At 49.4% G+C, this 25,076-nt stretch overlaps 1 protein-coding gene across 1 annotated transcript; it reads left to right on the plus strand.

Moving 5' to 3' along the window:
- On the plus strand, positions 1-24,607 carry NCBP3 (nuclear cap binding subunit 3). The gene is made up of 13 exons (XM_035139917.2): positions 1-319; positions 915-980; positions 11,287-11,392; positions 12,626-12,751; positions 13,009-13,140; positions 14,376-14,449; positions 15,354-15,462; positions 15,803-15,902; positions 16,029-16,135; positions 17,599-17,893; positions 18,380-18,537; positions 19,223-19,390; positions 20,363-24,607. Exons 1-13 carry the CDS (start codon positions 59-61, stop codon positions 20,596-20,598), a joined length of 1,938 nt encoding a protein of 645 aa, XP_034995808.1. The 5' UTR covers positions 1-58; the 3' UTR covers positions 20,599-24,607.
- Positions 24,608-25,076: the final 469 nt, after the last annotated feature.

Here is a 25,076-nt window from a genome sequence, read left to right on the forward strand (position 1 = left end):
TGCTTCCGGTCCCTCCCTCCATCGGCGGCGGCGGCGGCGGCGGCTTTTTCGTGAGGCGATGGCGGCGGTGCGGGGCCTCCGCATCTCCGTGAAGGCGGCCGAGCCGGAGCCCATGGAGGTGGAGGAGGGCGAGCTGCTGGTGGTGCAGGCCAGGCCGTCCCCGCCGGGCCCAGACGCCGCGCCTCCTCCGCCCGACGCCGCCCCCGCCGGAGGAGAAGAAGAAGAAGAAGACGACGACGAAGACGATGAGGACGACGACGACGGGGGAGAAGAGGAACTGGAGGTGCCGGTGCGGCGCTCGCTGAGGGACCTGCTGCCGGTAACGGAGACGGGGTTGGGGCGGGGAGGCTTTGGGCCTGCAAAGTCGGGAGAGGAGAGAGTTCCCTTGGGCATGGGCAGAGTGCATTTTCACCACGGGTGGAGTGGCTTCGTGCCCCCCATCCCCACATGGCGGGCACCCTCCTCACCCCTCCGCACCCGCCTCCTCACTCGGGGCCGGGCTCTGGCGGGTTGGCAAGGGCTCGGAAAAAAAAAGGATCCCTCGTGGCACTCTCAAGCCCCACGTAGCACGGGGTCAGCTTTTGTTTTTTAAATGGGTTACTGTTGCCTGGCAGAAAGAGCCGGCTGGCTGCACTTGCCCTTTGCCCAGGCCGAGGGAAAAGCAGCAGCAGGTAGAGGCGGCCTTGTGAATTGTCCCTACGAAGAAGGACGCCTTGTTTGGAGCTCTCGACGGAAGGTGGGCAGCAGAGGCTTCCAGCCGGTGGTGGGCTCCCCCCTTTTATCAGTAAACCGTTTCTCGTCTGGTGTCCTTTGGCATTCTGAGGCCTCAAAAGCAGCACCTTCTATGTATGGCCTGATGTAGAATTGTAGCTTCTTTATCTGCTTTACTTATGATTTTGCTTTTTTTTTTTTAGGACACCAGCAGAAGATACGAAAACAAAGCCGGGAGCTTCATCACTGGGATCGATGTCACTTCAAAGGTATTCCGTGTGTGCTTGGAGGTTTTACACCAAACTTGAAACTATAGCACAGGCATGTTCAACTCCCAAGAGACTGCAATCTAATCCCACTATAAAAAACTGGCAGTGATCTATCCATTGGATTGACCAAAGGTGTTGAGCTTTTTTGAGGGAGCCTTCACCAAAGGTGACGAGCTTTTTGGGGGGAGGAAGACCCAAAGTTGTTGAGCTATTTTTTTGGGGGGGGAGCTTTCAGGATCATGCAATCAACCAGAATAATCAAGGGACACCCTGCGATCGAACGGTAGATTGTGATTGACAGGTTGGATATGCCTACTATAGCAAATGGTGGGTCTCAGACTCAGTTGGTCTATTTATCTACAGCTGATATCATTTGTTATGTTGCTAGTTTTTTATGCGTTCAGTTGATAATGGGCACCTTTATGTTTGTGACACAAGCTAACTTTGGCTGTTGCACACAGTATTTCTGTGCTGTAACACTTTATTGAAGAGGCTGGGTTTGTTACAGGGGTTGAGCCAAATGGCTCTTTCTGTGGTTTTGTAGCCTATGTAGGTATTTTGAAGGGCTGAGAATGCCACTTCTGGAAGCGTAGGAGGCTCGTAAGGTGGCAGCTGCTGGGAATCCATCATCATCATTTTATTTGTATGCCGCCTTTTCACAGTGAAATCAGTGCTCAAGGCGGCTTACAATATGAATAGATATATATAATTACAAACATAGCAAAATAGTCATAAAAATAAATAACACATTAAAATCTACATAACCAAACCGAACAATTTCCACATAAAAATAAAGATGCAAAAAGTTAATATTGGTTAATATCAGTAACAGCAAAAGCTACCAACAAAACTTTCTCCAAAATACCCCAGTCCTTGTTGGGCAGCAGCCGCAGCAGTAGTCCTTATGTGGCCAGCCAGGCCCTGCCTTAGGCCAGGTGGAGAGAGGCAGCTCAGCAGCAGTTCTCAGCAGCTGTGGATGGCTGTGTCACAGCTACATGAAGTATCCGAGTGTCACGGCATTGAGGCTGCAAAGTCCCTCTACTGCCCTGTTTTATAAGAAGGAGTTTTACTTCAGAAAGGAAACTTCCCTTTTTGTTGGGGGTCTGCTGGTACTAGCGGTAGAATTAGGACTTGCTTCCGAACAGCCTTTTATGCCAGTTGATGCTTATCTTCTGAGAGGAAGGTTCCAGCCATCAAACCCAAAGAGAGTTTGTGTCGCCAAACTGTTGTAACTATGGTGGTACCTCGGGTTAAGACATAGCTGCCAAGTTATCCCTTTTTTTAAGGTTTTTTCCCTTATGCTGAATAGGCTTCCTCGCGAGAAAAGGGAAAACTTGGCAGCTATGGGTTAAGAACTTAATTCGTTCCGGTGGTCCGTTCTTAACCTGAAACTGTTCTTAACCTGAGGTACCACTTTAGCTAATGGGGCCTGCCACTGCCACGCGATTTCTGTTCTCATTATGAAGCAAAGTTCTTAACCCCAAGTGTGAGGGACAGGGGATATCGCGAAGTCCCTCCCCTCCTGAGTTCAAGCCCGTCCCCGAGCAAAGGGGAAAGCAGGGAGAGTTCCGATTCCAGTGGGGAAGCAGGAAGTCGTGTCCGAGGCTCAGGCAAGGTAGAGGAGCCAGGGTCCCAGGTGGGACAGGAAGGGGCAAGCAAGGGGGGAAGACCCATCCCCCCAACTCCAGAATTACGCAGGAAGAGGAGGGGCAAGAGGATGGGTCTGCCAAAGCTTTTGTGTTGGAGAAAGACGCGCCAAAAGCCATTAGGAGGTTCTGAAACCGACTGACCACATCACTCCGTGTAAATAGCAATGACTTGAGCACTGTAAATACGCAGCACCAATAAAAGAATAAAATGCAGAGCTGCGTGGCGTCGTTACTCTGAAGTAGTCCACTCCGGCCACCGTGACAGCAACCTCCTAATCATTTTTGGGCTACTTTGGAGTTGCCGGGATGAGCGTGTCAGAGGCGGAGAAGTGGCGGCAGATCGCGGAGCAAGCCCAGCTAGAACTGCAGCAGCTGTCGCTGCAGGCGCAGGGAGAATTGAAGGCAGCTAAAGAGGAGACTAAGAAGGTCCAGGACGACCGGCTACAACTTGCGGAACAGGTGAGAGAGCTTCAGGAAAAAGAGCAGCAATTAAGGGCGGTGGCGGTAGACCTCCAAAACAAGCTGGATGCAGAGAAAAACAAGGCGGGAGGGGCACCCCAAGTCCAAGTGCTGCCAGGAAGGAGAGCTGGGACCCTAGTTAGCAAGTTCAATGGAGACCCGAAGGAATTTCAAGGCTTTGAGACTGAGATTGTGTATGCTCTTGAGCTGCACCACGATGAGTTCCCTGATGATGAGCACAGAGTAGCGTTTATTGTGGAGCACCTTACCGGGGCAGCCAGGGAGTGGCTAAGACCGTTAATTGCAACAAGGAATCCTTGCATGAAGAATGTCAAACTATTTCTAGAAGGTTTGAAAACGATGTATTCGTCAGATAGTCATATGGACCAGACTAAGGAGGAACTTCATAATTTACGCCAAGGAAATATGACAGTTCGCGCGTATTGGGCGAAATTCACCATGCTGGTGCACAGATTGGGGTGGGAACTGGGGTCCCCCCCAATGCAAGCGGCGTTCTACTTGGGGTTGCATGAGGAGGTGAAGGATGAGCTCTCGAGAGGTCCAAAGCCCAGTGATATGGATCAGCTGAGCAAAGCGGCTCTGGCGGTGGGGGTGAGACAGGAATCCCGGTGGAGCGACAAACAAGCAACGCGCGCAAAGCGGGCTTGGTTCCCACGGTCGCAGGAGAAACCACTCCCCCAACAACCCTTTCAAGCCACGCCTGGGGCCAGCCAGGACCAGGAACCCATGCAGATTGATAGCGCGCGCGCGCGGGCTTTTCAAACCCCAGCGGCGCCAAGACGCAAGGAGGGAAAGGGCGGGAATTGCTTTCTCTGCAACTCCCCCCAGCATCTCGTCAGAGACTGCCCACATCGCAGGGAGTGGCAAGGAAGGGCGGGAACGGTGGTGCCCTCCCCCACTGACGCAGCACCACAGCAGGGAAACGGGAAAGCCTGGCTGCAGGAGACAAGGGGCAGCAGCCAGGCACAGTCAGCAGACAACAGCCCCAGCCCACCCACCCGCACAGAGAGGAGCAGAGCCAGCCCACCCCTCCCAGAGCAGGAGTGGTTCTAGAAGTCACGCTAACGCTCCCAAATGGCTATCCCCTGACAGTCCTTGCCTTAATTGACAGTGGTGCCTCAGCGAACTTCTTCTCGAGAAACTTTGCAGAAGAGCACCAGATCCAGCTTCTGCAGCTGGATTTTCCCCTTCACGTGGCAACCATTGACGGCAGAGAGCTGCTGGGGGGGGCCATCACTCATCAAACCCCCCCCATGAGAATGACGGTGGGAAGGCACTCAGAGACACTGGCATTCAACGTCACCACCATCTCAGACCCCCCCATCGTCTTGGGCATGAGCTGGCTGGCGCGCCACGACCCCTCCATCAGTTGGCACCAGAGATGCATCACTTTTGGATCGGACTTTTGCCTGGAACATTGCATGCAGCACCAACCAGGGGAGGGGCCTCCGATAGCCACGGTGGCCACCATGCACGTCAAAGGGGGTGAGGCGATACCCAAGCCGTACTGGGACCTGCAGGAGGTCTTCAGCGAAGCGGAGTCCGACCACCTACCCCCACACAGGCCTTTTGACTGCCAGATCAACCTGGTGCCAGGGGCAACTATACCCCCAGCCAAGCTGTACGCCATGTCAGACCAGGAACTGGAGGATCTGCGCGCTTTCATCGACAAGAACCTCAAGCGGGGGTTCATCAGAGAAAGCAAGGCAGCAGGGGGCAGCCCGGTCTTCTGGGTGGACAAGAAAGACACGCAACAGCGCCGCCTGGTGGTGGATTTTAGACGGCTGAATTCGGTGACAGAGCCAGTGGCTTTCCCCATGCCCAGAGTGGATGATCTCCTGACAGCAGCACGCAGGGGCAAGATTTTCACCAAGCTAGACCTGAGGGGGGCGTACAACTTGATCAGGATCCGGGAAGGCGATGAATGGAAGACCACGATGTTCACGCCTCTGGGCTCTTTTGAATATCTGGTGATGCCCTTCGGGTTGCAAGGGGGCTCAGCCTGCTTCCAGGCCTTCATGCACCACGTCCTGGGGTCCCTCCTCTTCAAGAACTGCCTGGTCTTTCTGGATGACATCCTTATCTATTCCAATGACCCAGTGCAGCATGTGAAAGATGTCAGGGAAGTGTTGCAGCGCCTGAAGGAGAACCACCTGTATGTGAAGCTGGAGAAGTGCAAGTTTCACACCAAGGAGGTGGACTTCCTGGGCTACAAGCTGTCAGACAAGGGGCTGGCGATGGACAAGGACAAGGTGCAGGCCATCCTGGACTGGCACAGCCCCAGGACGCGCAAAGATGCCCAACGCCTACTAGGCTTCGCCAACTTCTACAGGAAGTTCATCAAGAACTTCTCTCGCGTTACGGCTCCCATCACTGACTGCCTGAGAGGCAAGCAGAAGTTCAGGTGGACACCAGAGGCGCAAGCAGCGTTCGAAAGCCTCAAGAGGGTGTTCGCCTCGGACCAGAACCTGTTCCACGTGGTCCAGGACGCGCCCCTACGCATTGAGACAGATGCTTCTGAGAAAGCTGTGGGCGCCATTTTGTTGCAACTGGACGCCAACAGGGAGTGGAGACCCTGTGCCTTCTTCTCCAGGAAGTTGACACAGCCCGAGCGCAACTACACCGTGTTTGACAAAGAACTTCTTGCGATCCACGCTGCGTTCAAACATTGGAGACACTTCCTGGTGGGCGCCAAGCACCCCATCCAGGTGTGCACAGACCACAAGAACCTGGAGTTCTGGAGAACTGCCAGGGTGCTCAACCAGCGGCAGATACGGTGGGCAGAGTTCTTCTCGAACTTCAACTTCTCCATACACTACATCCCGGGAGAGCAGAACGTCAGGGCGGATGCCCTCTCCCGCAAGCCAGAGTACATGGAGGAGGAGGAGCCACCAGCCCCAAGGCACATTTTCCCCCCGTCGGCATGGTCCTGCGGAGCAGCAGTGGTGAGCGAGGCAGAACTCACAGCACTGACGGCAGCGGATGACTTTGCCAACCGCATCTTCAGAGACCTGAGAGGGGGGAGGGAGCAGGCAAAAGACTTTGCAGAACGCAGAGGGCTGCTTTTCTACAAGGGGGCACTGTACCTGCCCACCACCCAGCTCAGACGTACGGTCCTCAAACAGATGCACGACAACCCAACGGCGGGGCATTTTGGAAGGGACAAGACCACTCACCTAGTCATGAGACACTTCTGGTGGCCAGGGGTGAGGGAAGATGTTCGAGACTATGTACGGGGCTGTGACACCTGCCAGCGGGCAAAGGTGGTCAGAGCAGCGCCACCAGGGTTGCTGGAGCCCTTAGCCACGCCACACAGGCCGTGGGAAGTGCTGTCCATGGACTTCATCACAGATCTGCCTTCTTCCCGGGGTAAGACCGCAGTGTTAGTGGTGGTGGACCTCATGTCCAAAATGTGCCACTTTATACCGTGTGCCAGGGCAGTCTCTGCAGAAGAGACAGCCAAACTGTTTGTTGATCACGTTTTCAGACTGCATGGATTACCTTTAAGGGTTATTTCGGATCGTGGCCGCCAATTTGTTTCCAGGTTCTGGCGGCGGCTCATGAACCTCCTGCAGGTGGAGGTCAGCTTGTCGACGGCTAGACACCCGCAGACCAACGGACAAGCGGAGAGGGTCAACGCCATTCTGCAGCAGTACCTGAGATGCTACGTCAGCCAGAGGCAAACGGACTGGGTGGATCGCCTGCCACTAGCAGAATTTGCCTACAACAATGCAGTGCACGTCTCCACAGGGGTGTCGCCCTTTAAGGCCAATTACGGGCGCGACCTCAGATCTTTCCCAGAGAGGGAGGGGGAGGAGGAGGAGGAGGGCCCACAGGCTGAGGATTGGGCAGAGGAACTGGAGACGGTGCACCAGCAGCTCAGAGAACACTTGGAGAGGGCCAAGGAAGCGTACAAAACGGGGGCAGATCGCCACAGGCGACTAGGGGAGGTCATCAGGGTGGGGGACAAGGTGTGGTTGTCCTCGGAGGGCCTTCCCACCAGAGGGAGGTGCAAAAAGCTGGCACCCAAAAGGCTGGGCCCCTTCACGGTCACGCAACAGGTCAACCCGGTGGCATACAGGCTGGCACTGCCAGCGGACATGAGGGTGCATCCAGTGTTTCATAGATCGCTGCTGTCGCCGTACAGGGAAAGCAGCAGGCTCCGAGACAGCGAACAAACCCCCGAGGGAGGGGGGGAGAGGGAAGGCAGGGAGCAACTCAATGAGGCCACGGCCATCCTGGATTCAAGGTGGGGGGTGGGGGGACTGGAGTACCTCATGGCATGGGAGGATGCTCCACCGTCCCAGAATGAATGGGTCCCAGCCACTCAGATACAGGAGGAATTCTTGGTGGAAGAATTTCACGCCCTCTTTCCCCACAGACCCAAGCCCTGGCACAGGGAAAGGGAGGGGGAGGAGGAGGAGGCACGGGAGAGCAGCTCCCCATGGCGCTGGGAAGCGGAGTTTGAGGAACCAGAGGATGAGGTATGGGTGTCGCCAAGATCCACCCAGTCAGAGGAAGGAGCAGATTGGCAAAACATTTTTACCCCCACCAGCTCTGACGCCACGGACTTTTTGGGATTCCCGTCCGCCCAGGCGGAAGGGGGGGGCTCGCAGGACTGGGGGGAGGTATTCACACCAACGGGCTCGGAGAGCACTGAGTTCTTAGGCTTCCAGTCGTCACCGACACATGGGGGGGGCCTGGGGAGGGGTGAAGGAGAGCTTGGGAGGGGGGTGGATGTGAGGGACAGGGGATATCGCGAAGTCCCTCCCCTCCTGAGTTCAAGCCCGTCCCCGAGCAAAGGGGAAAGCAGGGAGAGTTCCGATTCCAGTGGGGAAGCAGGAAGTCGTGTCCGAGGCTCAGGCAAGGTAGAGGAGCCAGGGTCCCAGGTGGGACAGGAAGGGGCAAGCAAGGGGGGAAGACCCATCCCCCCAACTCCAGAATTACGCAGGAAGAGGAGGGGCAAGAGGATGGGTCTGCCAAAGCTTTTGTGTTGGAGAAAGACGCGCCAAAAGCCATTAGGAGGTTCTGAAACCGACTGACCACATCACTCCGTGTAAATAGCAATGACTTGAGCACTGTAAATACGCAGCACCAATAAAAGAATAAAATGCAGAGCTGCGTGGCGTCGTTACTCTGAAGTAGTCCACTCCGGCCACCGTGACACCAAGGTTATTGAGAAATAATATATATATATGATAAGAATAATATTGGAGAAAACTGGATATTGAAACCTGCTTAACCTAAATCATATATCCCAGTTTTACAGCACCCTTTAAAGTACGCTTCACGCAGAGTATACGCAGTCAGAAGTTGACCTGGCTAAGAAAACACCACCAAGAGCGTAGGGAATTATCTCCCTTATATGAAACCCCTTACTAGCTGCACACTTGTAAAAGTATGCAGATGAAAATATAAACGGTTGGGTTTCTTTAACTGAAATACAAACTGACTCTAAAGAGACTTTAAAGATAAATGCTTTCTCTCTTAGCAACATTCCAACCTTCAACCCATTCCAAACCTCCCACAAACTCCCACATAATTCCCATTAAACTACCCAAGAATTAACAGCAAACTAGCTTTATAACTAAGCAACTCTCATACTAAGATTCAACTGGGAATCTCTTAAACTGAGAACAACTGAGAGAGTGATCTACTTAGAGATGAATCTAACTAAGAGATACAGGGAGGGAGATAGGGAAAGATACAGGAAACTGAATGCAGATTTCCAAAAAACAGCAAGGAGAGACAAGAGGGTCTTCTTAAATGAGCAATGCAAAGAAATAGAGGAAAACAATAGAATGGGGAAAACCAGAGATCTGTTTAAGAAAATTGGAGATATGAAAGGAACATTTCGTACAAAGATTACCATAATCAAGGACAAAATTGGTAAGGACCTAACAGAAGCAGAAGACATCAAGAAGAGGTGGCAAGAATACACAGAGGAATTATACCAGAAAGATATGGAGGTCTCGTACACCCCAGGTAGTGTGGTTGCTGACCTTGAGCCAGACATCTTGGAGAGTGAAGTCAAATGGGCCTTAGAAAGCACTGCTAATAACAAGGCCAGTGGAAGTGATGATATTCCAGCTGAACTATTTAAAATTTTAAAAGATGATGCTGTTAAGGTGCTACACCCAATATGCCAGCAAGTTTGGAAAACTCAGCAATGGCCAGAGGATTGGAGAAGATCAGTCTACATCCCAATTCCAAAGAAGGGCAGTGCCAAAGAATGCTCCAACTACCGCACAATTGCCCTCATTTCACACGCTAGCAAGGTTATGCTTAAAATTCTACAAGGCAGGCTTAGGCAGTATGTGGACCGAGAACTCCCAGAAGTGCAAGCTGGATTTCGAAAGGGCAGAGGAACCAGAGACCAAATAGCAAACATGCGCTGGATTATGGAGAAAGCTAGAGAGTTCCAGAAAAACGTCTACTTCTGCTTCATTGACTATGCAAAAGCCTTTGACTGTGTCGACCACAGCAAACTATGGCAAGTTCTTAAAGAAATGGGAGTGCCTGATCACCTCATCTGTCTCCTGAGAAATCTCTATGTGGGACAAGAAGCTACAGTTAGAACTGGATATGGAACAACTGATTGGTTCAAAATTGGGAAAGGAGTACGACAAGGTTGTATATTGTCTCCCTGCTTATTTAACTTATATGCAGAATTCATCATGCGAAAGGCTGGACTAGATGAATCCCAAGCAGGAATTAAGATTGCCGGAAGAAATATCAACAACCTCAGATATGCAGATGACACAACCTTGATGGCAGAAAGTGAGGAGGAATTAAAGAACCTTTTAATGAGGGTGAAAGAGGAGAGCGCAAAATATGGTCTGAAGCTCAACATCAAAAAAACCAAGATCATGGCCACTAGTCCCATCACCTCCTGGCAAATAGAAGGGGAAGAAATGGAGGCAGTGAGAGATTTTACTTTCTTGGGCTCCTTGATCACTGCAGATGGTGACAGCAGTCACGAAATTAAAAGACGCCTGCTTCTTGGGAGAAAAGCAATGACAAACCTAGACAGCATCTTAAAAAGCAGAGACATCACCTTGCCGACAAAGGTCCGTATAGTTAAAGCTATGGTTTTCCCAGTAGTGATGTATGGAAGTGAGAGCTGGACCATAAAGAAGGCTGATCGCCGAAGAATTGATGCTTTTGAATTATGGTGCTGGAGGAGACTCTTGAGAGTCCCATGGACTGCTAGAAGATCAAACCTATCCATTCTTAAGGAAATCAGCCCTGAGTGCTCCCTGGAAGGACAGATTGTGAAGCTGAGGCTCCAATACTTTGGCCACCTCATGAGAAGAGAAGAATCCTTGGAAAAGACCCTGATGTTGGGAAAGATTGAGGGCACTAGGAGAAGGGGACGACAGAGGACAAGATGGTTGGACAGTGTTCTCGAAGCTACGAACATGAGTTTGACCAAACTACGGGAGGCAGTGGAAGACAGGAGTGCCTGGCGTGCTATGGTCCATGGGGTCACGAAGAGTCGGACACGACTAAACGACTAAACAACAACAACAACAAGAGATACAGAAGGCTTTCTGGCAGAGCCTTATATACAAGGAGCAATTAACATAAATCTGTTAATAGCCTGTGGGCAATTAACAGAAATTAACAGATTTCTGTTAATAGCCTGTGGGCAATTAACAGAAATCACCTGCACCTGTTTCTCTTAAACAGACAGTATTTACATTAGACCGGCTCTAAAGTAACTTGACTATTCCAAAAATCCAACAGAGGTACCACTGTACCTCAAAAGCCAGCCTCTAGAATTCTCCCTCAGATGTTTGCATCCCTGTTTTAAGCCACTTCTTTGGGCACTTTTTGCTGCAACACTAACTTGGCTCTAGGTTTTACTTCACCCACCATACTTACTTTGGATTTCGTCACCCAGTTTGGGAGAGGCAGAAGTGTCCAAACTGCATGGAGGCTAGTTGTAAGGAAACAGGCCTGTCATTCCTGAAGTACCAGACCATAAGTTTTGTTGCTGTTCTGTGTCAGGTAATGAGGCAATCCTCCGTCAGACGAGGGATCATTTAGCTGTAGGGTTTTGTGATGAACTTTCTGTTCCTCGTGTCAGGAGCCTGCTGCTGTATGACTCCTGGTTTGCCTATGATGCCTGACTAGCTGGCTGTTTCTGCTTTTGATGCATTTGCTTTTTGTAGGAAGCCATCGAGAAGAAGGAGCAAAGAGCAAAGCGTTTTCATTTCCGTGCAGAGGTGAATCTTGCACAAAGAAACGTGGCGTTGGACCGAGACATGGTGAAGAAAGGTATTTGGAGCTGTGTGTGGCTTAGAAAGTGACTTAAGCAACAAGACATCTCCTTAGTCTTCTGGAGCTTCCGTCTCCTTTCCGTTTCAGGGGATTCCAGAGCTGGCCTTTGTGAAGGAGGGGCTTTTCCTCCTCATGAGTTCTCTTGTTTCATAAAGCAATAAAATCTATTTACTTGGGAGAAGAGGCTGTTGGCGGAAAACTTCCAGTTTTTCACAAGCTATCATATCTGTAAGAAATGTCTTGTATAAATTTGTGGAGCCTTCTGGCTGAGCACTTTGGATTACAATGTTTAAAGTGTTCATGTGTAACAGGGGCTATGGGGAAATCAATATGTAAAATTTCTGGAAATTTTGAAGCATTGGGAAGAATCAGTATTTCCTGGGTTGTTTTTTTTTAAGAAAATGGAAATATATGCATTATTTATTTCTTACCAGCTCTAAAGTTAGTTTAATACTAAGAAGTATAATTTGCTATGTTCTTCTAAATGTAATGATCACAGAAATAATATTGATATTTATGTGTTAAGTTATACATAAGCACATAAAATATACTTTTTACTGTTAATAAATTTAGAAATATAAATGCCCCAGTTTATTAAACAAGAACTGCAAATGCTAACATTAGACAGGCATGCTAACTATACCGTTTCAGTTGGCAACACAGACATAATCTAGTTATGTATGCCTATTTTTGAGGTGATTTTATTATTGAGAATTAATGTATGTACACTGCTTAGACTTGTTATTATTAAGTGGTTTATAATTATTTTTTTACATAAATATGCCCCCATGTTAGAGATTGAGCCCAACAGAGCTTGGCTTTACCTGTTGACAATATATAGGGAGAGGGCGAGAGAAATGATACTGAATCAGCATTTTAGTAAACTAAAGGATTTTTAAAAATTGGAAAGAAGAGTCAGTTTTATCAATAAACTGGAGAAAGTGCTGCTACAATGCAAATAGTTTTAAACCCTCTCTTTAAAACATAACTGACTCATTCTAAAATAATCATTTTTCTCAAACCCTGCCCCTAAAAAATGCCTCATGAGGTGGATTGTTCTTTTCCCCACCATCTTCCTCTCTTGTGGTTCTTTGCTTCTCTGCAAATTGCAATGAGTTTTTCATCATTGTCGGCTAGCGAGGCCTCTCGTGCCCTTCCTTTCCCTTTCCCCATCGTGTGTTTCTCCCTCCTGTTGCTGGCAGCTAAAGGAGATAATGGGTTTCTTTGCAGCGATCCCGAAAGTCCGGCTGGACACCATCTATGTTTGTGGTGTTGATGAAATGAGCACCCAGGACATCTTTGCCTATTTCAAGGAGTATCCTCCTGCTCACATCGAGTGGCTGGATGACACTTCATGTAAGTTGCAGAGGGTGTGTAACCCCCCAGCTCTCTTGGCTGATGTGGGGTGAATTGGGCCCAGGTCTGTCTGTCTGTCTGTCTGTCTTGTCCCCCTTCTCTCCATTCTGTGTTAAGATGCTAGCAGTGCAGGGTTGTTCATCTCATGCACAAGACAAACCGTAACAAAGCTTCATGCTTGCCCTGTGCATTGGGACATTGCAGCACTGCCATTTTGTCTGGCTGTGCCACCGACTGGCTCTCTGCTTTGCTTGAAGGCAACGTTGTCTGGCTTGACGAGGTAACAGCCACACGAGCGCTCATCAACATGAGCTCTATGCCTGAGGAGGAGAAGATGAAACCCCAAGAAAACAGCAAGAAGGTGGCGGTGGTGGAGGCAAGCAAGAAAGGTAGATGCTTCTGGAAGCTGGCCTTTCCTTGTTCTCTGGGGAGGGGGTCCCTGAGCTCTGGTCTTTGAAGCATGGCTCGCCTGGGCACCTGCACTCAGAGCTGCTCAGTGCACATGTGGAGTGCCACCCTTGGGACCAACCAGGGTGGCACTTCGGCTGTGTGATGTACTGGTTCAAGGCCTCACTGTTTCTCAGCCTTGCAAAGGACAAATCCCATTGTAAAGCCGCTGCTTCCTGGAGCTCCTTCAAGAAAAGGCAGGCTACAAGCAGGGTGGCAAAAGCCTAGGGGTCAAAGTTCAGTGTGCTTTGTCTCTGTCACCAGGCAGAAAGGGCTCTTGGATGGCAGGGCTGGGAAGGACCTCTGAGAGCTGCCATATCTGCCAGCGGAATCTGGTAGCGTCAGGCAGCTTTGCACGGTTCATATATTAAAAATTGGTGTTTGTGGTCACATTTTCATCCTGGCACATGGGACCCTCAAGGCGGCTATGAATAACCTGCAGCCCAGGTTGGATGTGCTTATGAAACTGCTTGCTTGGCACTGAGTTACATCACTGAGACAACGTTGAATGTTTTACAGAAAGGGCCTGAGCTCACTGGCGGAGCAACCCCCTTATATGCAGATCCCTGGGATCACGGAAAAACCCCAGGGTCACAACCATTGTTAGTGCTGCTCAGAGCAAAGCCTTTCAAATTAATGGATGTGACTTCACTTATGCCCTTAAATTTCAGCGAGACTGACATTGGTTACACCCCCTCTACCCGAAGCCCTGGAGAGCATTACCAGTCAGTGTATGCAGTACTGAGCTGGAGAGACCAGAGGCCTGTCTCGGTCTCATAGGGCAGCATCCACTGTTCCTTCAGGGCTCCATGCCTTTCCCAGCCCCACTGCTGCTGCCTGGGGCCATTTGCATGCAGAGCAGGTTCCCTGCCTTTCAGCTGTGTGCCCTTTTGAATATCACCATCCCTTGCTGTTCAGTGAGAAAGCAAAGCTCTGCCTTGAGAGTGTGCTCAGTTGGGTTCCCTCTTGTAGATGGACTTCTCCTTCTCAGCCCCATGTGGCTCAGGGTGCTGGTGTGTTGTTGCACAAGCTGCCTGCTCCTCTCCCCTCCTTCCTGTGGAAGGATCCCACTTCGTGGTTTCTATGGAGTTGTGGCAGTTGGAGGTGGTGAAGCAGCGCATCATCCAATGGCACACACCACCTTTTGACATTCATTTTTGTGTGCACTTCATTTCAGAGAAACAGGAAGAGAGCTCTGATGATGAGGCGGAGGAGGGCGAGGTGGAAGACGACCATCCAAATGAGACCGAGGTCAGTGCAGGAGGCTAGGGCAGGAAATTTTCACTGCTTTATAGTTCCGTGGAAAATTCACTAGTAAAGGTGAATGGGTGCTAGCTTCAGATAAACATTAGGTGAACTTGACAGTTTCAAAAGAATAAAAAATAAAAGTAGAATAAACGTGCTAAATTAGGCATGATTCACTTGGGCATCCAAACATTTTCTGATGCAGACTTACTCATTTCCCCATTTGCCTAGCAATATTTTCTACTGCTTTCTGGGTTTGAGAACTGAAAAAGGATGGTTTATGGAAAGTAGAAGAGGAAGTATTTTGCATAAGTTCATATAGCTGATAGACAAAGAATCATAAGTATTTTGCTTTCCCCCCTTCTTTTCTCTTAGTTTTTACGTTTAAAAAATGCTTGGTACTTGAAGATGTTGTTGTTATTTATTATGTTGTTATTTATTACATTTGTATACCACCCTATACCTGGAGGGTATTCTGTATCATGTTTTCCTTGTTTTTCAAGCTGTAATAAAAAACTGATAATGTTAAGGCTGCCAGAAAGAGCATCTTTCAGCCATCAAATACTTGGCTATTTAGCCATATAAGAAATCTTCTCTCTTTCTCCTCCCTGCTCCCATGGAATGTCATGAGAAGGCAAGCAGAGTCTTGCTGGAGCACACCAAAGTGGTCTATCTGGTTAAGCCTCCTGCTTCCTCCCCTCAGAGGGCAGCTACACGCTTCCAGAAAGCCCTCCCCCACCCCTTACTGGGATCATTCTCTGAACCCTGGGGTACAAGACACTAAGCTTCTCCTCACCCACATTGTGTCTTCAGGCGAAGCTGAAATTTCTGCCCCTTTTAAACAATCAGGCCTTTGTTGTAGTTTCCGCCCCTGCAGAGAGATTGAGCCTGACAGGTGTTCTTTCTACAGCTGGACACTCTCTCCCAGGCAGAGGAAGACTCTCTCTTGCAGAATGACCTGCGTCCAGCCAGTAAACTGGCCAAGGGCAACAAGCTCTTCATGAGGTTTGCTACCAGAGGTAAAGTGCTTCCCTTGCAGGAATGGTTTGTTCTAATGTAAAAGCAAACAGGACAGGCGGTTCCTCCTCCAGCAGGACTCTCCCACTCCTTCCTGGCTTGGTCTTAGATGCTCTATGAAAACACAACATTTTCTGAGGGTAGGTGGGTGGAATGGCAATTTAGTCTTCCCCTGGCCTTTTTAGTTGTTGGGGTGTGTGTGCCTTGCCTGTGCTGCTGCCTTGCTGATTAAAATTGCATCCTGTTCTTTGAATTGTTTTCGATTGTGGGTTCTTGATAGGATGGGCACTTTTAAAGGAAGTATCCGACGGTAGTCCCTGAGCTTGTGCTTTGCTCCTGCAGATGACAAAAAGGAGCTTGGGGCTGCCAGGAGGAGCCAGTATTACATGAAATATGGGAATCCCAATTATGGAGGCATGAAAGGCATATTGAGCAACTCCTGGTGAGTGAAGGAGGCAGCCTATAGCTCTGTGGCCCACCCTGCTGGGGAAGGGAACAGACAGGTATTTCCTTCTGTTCTTGGTGGTGGTGTATGTGACAGCTGTGTCCTCTCTTTGTGGCTTTCCAGGAAGCGGAGATACCATTCACGCAGGCTCCACCGCGACGTGATTAAAAAAAGGACTCTCATTGGGGATGATGTTGGTCTCACGCCTCCTTACAAACATCGCCACTCAGGTACCAGAGAGCTACAGGTGCAATATGTCCCCATGTGGTTTGTGGGCCTTGCAAAAGCAGAGAACAGCAAAGCCTTCCTTTAGGGTTCCTCTTCCCAAACAAAGGCAGCAGCTGGATTCTGCATGCAGGCAAAACCCTTTGGCAGAAGAAGCTACTGGCTTGCAGAGGGGCCTCGTGGAATCAGCATGCTGGGGAAGAGGGTGACCTTGCTTGCCTTCAGGGGCTTGAGAGGTTCAAGCCAACATCTCTGGTTGCTTGAAGGTGTGTGGCTGCTTGAGGTGCCATGCAGTTTGCTCTTGGGAACCCCAAGGGCATGTTGAGCAAAGACCTTTTTGTTTTAATTTGCTTTGCTTATTCAAAACATGGTTAGTTTGTTCCCAGAGTGGCTTAGAAATCAGTAAAAAACATGACTGTCTCTGCCTTCAAAGTCTAAGAGATATGGCCTGAAAGGAAAAAATGGAGGCAGGAAGAAAGATGCAAACTCAGGCATCAGTTGTTAAGCTACAAAGGCAGCCAGTCTCTGAGCACAGCCAAGGGAAAAAGACCCTCTTGCTGCCCAATGTCTCGTCATTAAAATATGTTGGGCTGGATTTTTCATTGTTGCTGTTCCCTGTTTTAGGTCACATAGAAAGCCTGTATGTGTCATGCGGCTTTGGCTCTGAAATGTGGCATTAGAATACTGTATATTAACCCAACAGCCTCTAAGGAGAGAGAAGCCTGGTAATGAAACACCCTGAAAAGCAGGCAGGGTGAGGAATGGATATTTCAAGGAAGTACAGAAGAGTCTTGTGAGAACAAAACTGGTTCTAGTAAGCTGAGCCAGGCTAATTCCGGCTGACTGCCGTTTGAAGGCACAAAAATCACTCCTTATGAAAACCAGAAATGATTTTTTAAAATACAAACAAACATCCATACAAGATTGACAAGAATACAAGGGAAAACGTTTTATTCTTATACTGTTAATTTAAAAACCAACACAAGAACTTCCCAACAATATTCTGGAAGTTGTGATCTTTTACTTTAATTAGCAGATAGCCCATTTATAGGGCTTATTTAAAGAACTGTTAAAATCCATTTCATATTATTTCTGCTATTGAGTACAATTAATGATGGTGATTTCAGAGCAGAAAGGCTTGTGTTGGGATGCAAATGGATCCATTTATTTTTCCCTTGGCCTTTGCCTACTTTATTTCCCCATGTGCCCCTTGCTGCACCTTGGTAGGGTGGGTTCTGCCCCAGTACGGACTTTCCAGCTATTGCTGGGATACTTGGGAAGGTGGCGAGTTACCCTTTTTTATACGTTTTCCAGCAGAGACCAGGAGAGGTCATCTTCCCCCCTCAAGGGTGTTGCTGTGGTGAAGGGTTTCCTTCCCAAGACTGTTGGGCTGGGTGACTTTGAGGTCGCTCCCTCCCAAATCTGCAGTTCTGATGCTGTCTCTTAAAATGACTTTCTTGCCCTTCAGGTTTAGTAAATGTTCCTGAGGAACCTATTGAGGAGGAAGAGGAGGAGGAAGATGATGATGATCAGGACATGGATGAAGACGACCGGGTGGTTGTGGAATACAGGGATGAGCTGCAGGCTTTCAAGCAGTCGCGGGAGCGGAGTGCCTCCCGGCGGTCCAGCGCAGCCAGCGAGTCTGACTCGGATGAAATGGACTATGACCTGGAGCTGAAAATGATCTCCACTCCCTCCCCCAAGAAGAGCATGAAGATGACCATGTATGCCGACGAGGTGGAGTCTCAGCTGAAGAGCATCAGGTATGACCACTAGGCCTCTGATTTTCAGAAAGGCATCCTGGTGAGGCAGCAGTGGTCTGAGCCATCCCATTAGGGCCAGGAGGGGGAGGTGGTGGCCAGAGTGCCAGTGTCTGAGCTCTGCCTTTTCACAGATGGCCAGGCCTTCTGCATTCAAGGCCTTTAGTTTCCCTGGGAGGCACATCCCCATTGGCTCAGTGGGGCAGAGTGTGAGAGGGTCTTCCAGCTACGCAGGGGGGATTTGCATCTTTATTTTGGTATTAGGCCTGATCTGCTAGCCTCTCCACCACTTTTGGGAGCACACAGAGAGAGAGAGGGAGAGAGGAGAAACAAAAGCAATGTGCCTCAGCCTTTTTTTTTCAGGGTGCAATATTGACCCCACTGCCAACAGGCACACCTGCACCCCAAAAAACCCCTCTCCCACGCAGAAAGGCCTTTTGAAAAGCCGTGGGCCAATTAGGAATTGTTTTTCTTTTTTCCTTAACACAGGAACTCGATGAGAGCAGATAGTGTTGCAGCCAGCAACATCAAGAACCGAATTGGAAGCAAAGGGACTTCAGAGAAAGTGGCTGATGTGCGGCTCCTCTTGGAGGAAAAGCGGCAGGGAAACCCCAGCCCGCGCCAGCCACTGAACTCCGTGAGATCAGGTATGGGGGGGGTCCTCTCTGTCAGGGGCCTGCTCCAGTCTGCTTCTGCTTTAGGGAGATCTAGTTTTTGTAAGCGTTTTTGTACTATTGCTATACAGTGCCCTAGAAGCACTTTGAATACACACAGTACAGTGCATTGTACATAAATAAGAAAATTATTTGCTCAAAGAGGAAGGAGATTCATGTCTTTTGTATGTTCAACAAAGTCACCGCTGAGATCCCCCCAACCCTCCAGTTTCCTTCCATTTCCCTTTGCTTTGAAGCAAACGTGGTGAAGCCACAGATTGCTGTATTGCCTTCTGATTGGCCCTTTTTATCCTTAAAAGTTGCCTGCTGGGAAGGTCCTCAGCTTCAGCACCTACCATGCTTCTACATGCCACCCTGGAGCTGGAAAGGCAACGAGGATCATTGCTACCTCTCAGAATCCATTTCAGAAGGGGACGCTTTGTAATCTCATCCTGGGCCAGCTCTCCCCCTGCCTTCCCAGGGTTCTCTTCCTCCTCTGCTCCACCTTTATCCTCTCCCACCCTTCTGTCACTGCTGCCCTTCCGTCTGACTTCTGGATCAAAGGCTTCTTGCCATACACACAGTTTGGTACGGGTGCTTTGCAACAGGTGGAGGAATGTGGGGACAATAGCAAGCAAAATTAAGTCCAGCGGGTGACTGTTTCTTCCGTTGTTTCCAGATGTTCGGCAGAGGCTTGGCAAGAGGCCGCATTCCCCAGAAGCCCACACCCCACCTGGAAGCCCCTCCACGTCCCACCGTGAGCCTCTCTCCGATGTGCACAGTCGACTGGGCATCCCCAAGCAGGACGGGAAAGGCCTCTACTCTGATACCAGAGAGAAGAAGTCAGGTCAGTCCTGGGGGAGAAGGTGCTACATAATGTCAACTTACCTTGCCTATAGAAACAATGGTGGCCCGGAGAGGACCACAGAATTGCCAAGTACGCTGAGGCTCAACCATTGGGCAGAAATGATAGTGTGACAAAAGCAGATTGAGCAGGGATTTCAGCATGGTGGTGCTGACTGGGTGGATCAGTCTCTTGGCCTAACTTTCACTCCTTGTTGCAAGGCGAGAATTTCACTTTGCACTTCTTGGAAGATGAGTATGTTCTGGCTTGTATCAAGAATTGTTTCCATCTGTACCAGCCCTGAAAAGAGTGGCTTGGTGGAACTACAGTCAAGGAAACACAGGTCCCAACATTTGGCTCTTTGTTGTCTCTCCCCTCCCTCAAACCAGCTGTTAATGTCCACCCACCCTCCCATATTCAGGATTACCCTCAAGAGAGAGATGTGCTTGCATAGTCAAAGAAAGAGCAACAGTGCTGTTGGGTTTTTTCTTTTTATTTGGTTCCGATTGCAGAGTGGAATGAGCCACTGTGAGAACAGGATGCTGGACCAGATGGGCCATTGGCCTGATCCAGCAGGCTCTTCTTACGCCTCTACCCTTACTGCTCTCAGCAAAATAACTAAAATGAGAAAGGCTGAATCACTGATACCTTTGTCTAAATGCTGGGGAAGCAAGGCAGCTTGCAGGCTTCTCAGAAGCAGCATGTGGTTGGCTGGTGTGAGGACAGGATGCTGGACTCAATGGGCCTCCTTTGGCCTGATCCAGCTGGGCTGTTCTTATGAATGAGGGGGATGCTTTGGTAAAGCAGGACCACACTTGAGCCTCACCTTCACCCTCGGTATGCAGAGAATGTCAGGGCTCATTAAAACCCCAGTTTGGGCAATGTGTCACTCAGAGTTGGTGCTTATCTGGGAGTGCCCCTTTTCCTTGCTGCCAACAATTCTTCCAATCTCTCTCTCTCTCTGTATATTATTAGCAAACTTATGGACCCGTTTAGGATCCACAGCAAAGGTGCAGGAGAAGGTCCCCGAGAAAGCAGAGAAGTCTTCGGCCTCTCCCGAAGAAGAGGACTCTGAACTCCAGCGGGCCTGGGGGGCCCTCATCAAAGAGAAGGAGCAGTCTCGCCAGAAGAAGAGCCGCCTTGACAACTTGCCCTCGCTGCAGATCGAAATCAGCCGGGAGAGCAGCTCAGGCTCAGACACAGAATCGTGACAGCCTTGGGGGTGCTGCTGCTGCTGCTCCCAGGTGACTGTTGCCCTCGGCCCCAAAGTGGGAGCCGGGCCTGGCGTGACCCAGGAGCCTCTTGCCCTGCCGAATGTCCGATCCCTGCGGTGCAAGGTGGCCCTGTGGGGCAGAGAGAGGTGACCTTGGCTGAGAGTGCGTGAGTGAATGTCTGTGTGTTTGTTCCCCTAGAAAGCAGTTGGGGGTTTTGTAGGAGACTTGTATGTTCTTTAGGCTTTCCATGTACTGGTTTCTTTTAAGAGGGGGGAATGGTTCCAACAGCTTCCTCAAAGGATATGGGACTTTCCTTGATGACTTTCTTGGTCCTTCTCCGGGTTGCCTGCTGGCCAACTGGGACAGGCTCTGAGGACCAGCTCCAGCAGCCGCTGCTACCTACTCTTCCTCCTCTGGAATGATATTGAATGCAAATCCCAAGTGAAGGCAGCAACAGTCCATGCCAGCAATGCTGGATAGAACCCACCAGAACTGGCTTTCTGTTTCCAGGATCCTTTCCTACTTAAAATGAAGATTGAACAGTTGGAAGCCTCTGAAAAGGGTACACAAAATCCCGAAAGGTGCTTTTTCTTTGTCTTTGAAAGTAACTTTAAAATTATTTCCATCTGTAACGTTCAAATGAAATCCAGCATTGGAAATACTAACTTTTATATATATATATATATTTGTGATTTTTATTTTTTGCTGTTGGCTACAGTGTGAAAGCTACCATGGTGGTTTCATATGTCCAGTTCAAATTATATATATATATATATATGAAGAATATGGTTGTGTGTGTGCATAGGATTGAATGGAAGCTCCGCCCCATAGTGTGCCTGATTAGAGCCTCTCCTGTGCAGGCCCTTTTGAAATTATCATTGTTCTTTGTAATAGTAGTAGTAGCCTTAGAAGTATTTATTGCACTTATTGCCCTGCCCTTCCTCTCACAAGAGTCCAGGGCAGCTTGCAACAATCCACAAAACCAACATCTGAAAACAAAGCAAAATCACAATTGGCAATAAAGTACAGTTGACAGTTACATCTATTACATTACCTAATAGAGGCCTGCAGGAACAAAAAGGTTTTAAATTACTGCACTGCCTGAATGCATGCAAAATAAAGGATAGCCAGGTTGCCACAGGTGCAGAGAGGGACAGAGCTTTTGTTTATAGGCTGTCAACTAGTCCAGCACCTGTACAGCCTCTCCTGATTCTGATGGAACAGAGAGGAGCACGTAATGTGTCGCCTGCATATTGATGATGATGCACCACAAATCTGTACTACACACCCCAGCAGGAGATGTTAAACAGCATGTGGGACAAAATCTAGAACCTTTTAGGCTATACAACAAGGCTGCCAGGCGGCTGAGCATCTGTCTGCCAGTGCTGCTCTCTGGTAGTGGCCCTGCAAGTAAGAGTAGAACCACAGCAATAAATGCCAACTCCCAGAGCTGCTCAAAGAGCATACTGTACTAAGATCAGTAGTATTGAAAGCCTCAGAGGGTTTAAGCAGAGGATAGCACTCTGCCCCCTGCATCTCCTAAAACAAATCATCTGTTAGGGTGACCAAGGCTGGCTGGGTGTGGTACTCAGGCCTGAAGGCAGAGTGGAACTGGTGGGAGCCGCTGCAAGGGCCGGTTTCTGGTGGATTACAGCCCTCAGCATAGGAAGTGTGCCTACATTCTGTCACAATTTCTGTTCTCATGACATGAATGTCTTTGGTTGATTCCTTCTTCCTCGCCCCAAATGTCCCCCAATGCCAAAGGTTGTTTCTTCTTCCTTCTTCCTTGGGAAGCTCTTCTCTGTGTGGCTCTCCCTCCAACACCCTTCCCCCTTTGTTCTGCAGGAAGTTGTGAAGCAATCTGAATAATTTTTGCCTGTAGCAGAAAAAGTGACTGCCTTGCCCTGTTGAAGTATTCCATGAGTCTTCCATCTTTGGGTTTTCTGCCTATTCCCCTTGGCAAAGTGGGTGCCCCCCCCCTTTCCACTTTTAACCATAGATAAACGTTTTGGGCTTTGGGAAATTGAGGGATCATGAGCTGTGAGCTTTTATTTCAGAGAAGAGGAGCCTAGGAAGCAGGGAGGATAAACTAACAGCATTTGGTCTCTAAAGCTTCCTTTTTAAAAAATTTAACTGAACCTCATTCATGTGTTTAAATATGGCTTCTCAAGATCATACCTGACAAAAGTAAGTAAATGCAGTGTTTTATCATTGTAAGAGACTGTTCAAGTGTGTGTGCCCTAAAGCCTGATATGTAGCTACCTATCAATACAATTAATACTTTATCAAAAATTCATGTTGCAAGTAAAGTTCCTACCCTGGACTTGGCAGATCTCTTTCACTGTCTGTGGAGCCTGGAGCCTTAGTTCTGCCTGCCATGTATTCTGCAGAAGAACTCTGCGACAGCTCAAGCAGAGTGAGCAAGTGGATGGCTTCATAGGCGGAAAAGTGGCTGGGCAGCAGGAAGTTGTGGCAGGAGGCCTTGGAACAAATAGCTCAGCCTTTTCCAGGGAGCAGAAGTACTAGAAGGCTGCTTCTTTGTGCAGGTTGGATGTTGGTAGCAAGAGTGAAGCTGTAGCTCCGACTTGCTGTTTCACTTGCATGTTTCAGGTGCACATTTCGTTGGGTGCTCTTCCCCACCCTTCAAGATGGAGCAAGCTGTGAGGCCAGATGAACAGACCGCAGGCAGTAGTTGCTTGGTGGTCTTCAGAGAGAAGAGGGCTTCATTCCTTTGGGGGAAGCATCTAATGTATACATTCATTGTATTGCTACTTTGGAATGTTGCTGGCAGAACTGCTGTGTATCATCTGGAGTTCCTGCTTGCTGGTGGTCTTCAACCTGGCAGGGCTGCAGTCGTTGGGTGTCTTCACTCAGAAGAGAGTCCCCTTCCAGCCAGCAGGGCTTCTTTCATACAAACACAGGAACATTAAAAGAGCCTGCCAGATCGGGCCAGTGGTCCATCTAGTCTAGCCTCCTGTCCTCACAGTGGCCAACCAGATGCCCTTAATGGGAAACACACTAGTGCATGGGTAGGCAAACTAAGGCCAGGGGGCCAGATCCGGCCCAATCGCCACCTAAATCCGGCCCACGGAGGGTCCGGGAATCAGTGTGTTTTTACAGGAGTAGAATGTGTCCTTTTATTTAAAATGAATGTCTGGGTTATTTGTGGGGCATAGGAATTCGTTCATTCCCCCCCTCCAAAAAAAATAGTTCGGCCCCCGACATTGGATTGGCCCCCTGCTGAAAAAGTTTGCTGACCCCTGCACTAGTGGGACTTGAGCATAAGAGCCTTCCCTCCTGTGGTTTCCAGCAATTGGTATTCAAAAAGAGTGGAGGCAGAGCAGAGCCATCATGGCTAGTATACATGCTCCATGAATTTATCCAATCCTCTTTTAAAGCCGTTAAGTTACCCTGTTTCCCCTATTTTAAGACGTCATTGTAAAATAAGCCATAGCAGGATTTTTAAGCACTCGAGGAATATAAGCCATACCCTGAAAATAAGACATAGTGATAGGCGCAGCAGCAATGCCAGCCACGGCAGGAGGAGGAAAAAATAAGACATCTCCTGAAAATAAGCCATAGTGGGTTTTTTGTGTTTCTTTTTTTTTTAGGAAATAATATAAGACGGTGTCTTATTTTCAGAGAAACACTGTAGTGGCCACCACTGCCTCCTGTGGGAGCGAGTTCCATAGTTGTGCTGTGTGCTGTGTGAAAAAGTCCTTTTATCTGTCTGGAGGCTTCCAATTTTCACCTGCTTTGGAGGTCCATTAGCTTTGGTGTTATGGAGAAGAAAGAAACCTGCTGAGAAGGGAGGAGCCAGTGGGAAATATTTCTGCAATGATTACATTTCTAGGCTGCCTTTCCCTCACATGGAGCCCATCAACTTCTCAAGCAAACCCCTGGGCCCTACTATGCCAGCGTTCCAGCATCAGGGACCTCTGGAGGCCACCTTGACTTCGGGGAGCTGTGCAAAAAAAAAAAAGGGCTTCAAAAGCTTGATGTAGCAGCAGGCTGTTGGGGGCTGCCTTGTCCCATTGTGCCGTGGTCCCGAGTTGCACATGAGTAGCCCAATGGTGAGGAAGATGCTGCTGCTGAGGGAAGGATGGGTTTAGTGTGTGCAGGAGGGCTTGAGCCAGCACCTCTCAGTTGGAAGTAGTGCATAGAAATATTCCCGGCGTGAGGAACCTGCAGGACCCCTCAAGTGCAAAACCCCATCATGGCTGATCACGGGTCATGTATGTTCAAAAGAAACCGAGGGAGCTCATCCATCACCACCCCCTCCCACCGCTTGAGTGCCAGGGCGCATCTTGCCTTTTAAGTGTAACGCACTTCTAAGCCAGTGGCGGGTCGTGACCTGAGGCTGACCAGCTGGAGCCACGAGGCAAGTGCCGCCCTTGCTGTAGAAGGGGCCTTTTTTGCGACTGCCCCCCCCTCCGGCTCAACCTTAGCAGGGCGCAGCCGGGTCTCCCCTTGTC

The sequence above is a fragment of the Zootoca vivipara genome, chromosome 15, assembly GCF_963506605.1.
Source record: "Zootoca vivipara chromosome 15, rZooViv1.1, whole genome shotgun sequence".
Lineage (NCBI taxonomy): Eukaryota > Metazoa > Chordata > Lepidosauria > Squamata > Lacertidae > Zootoca > Zootoca vivipara.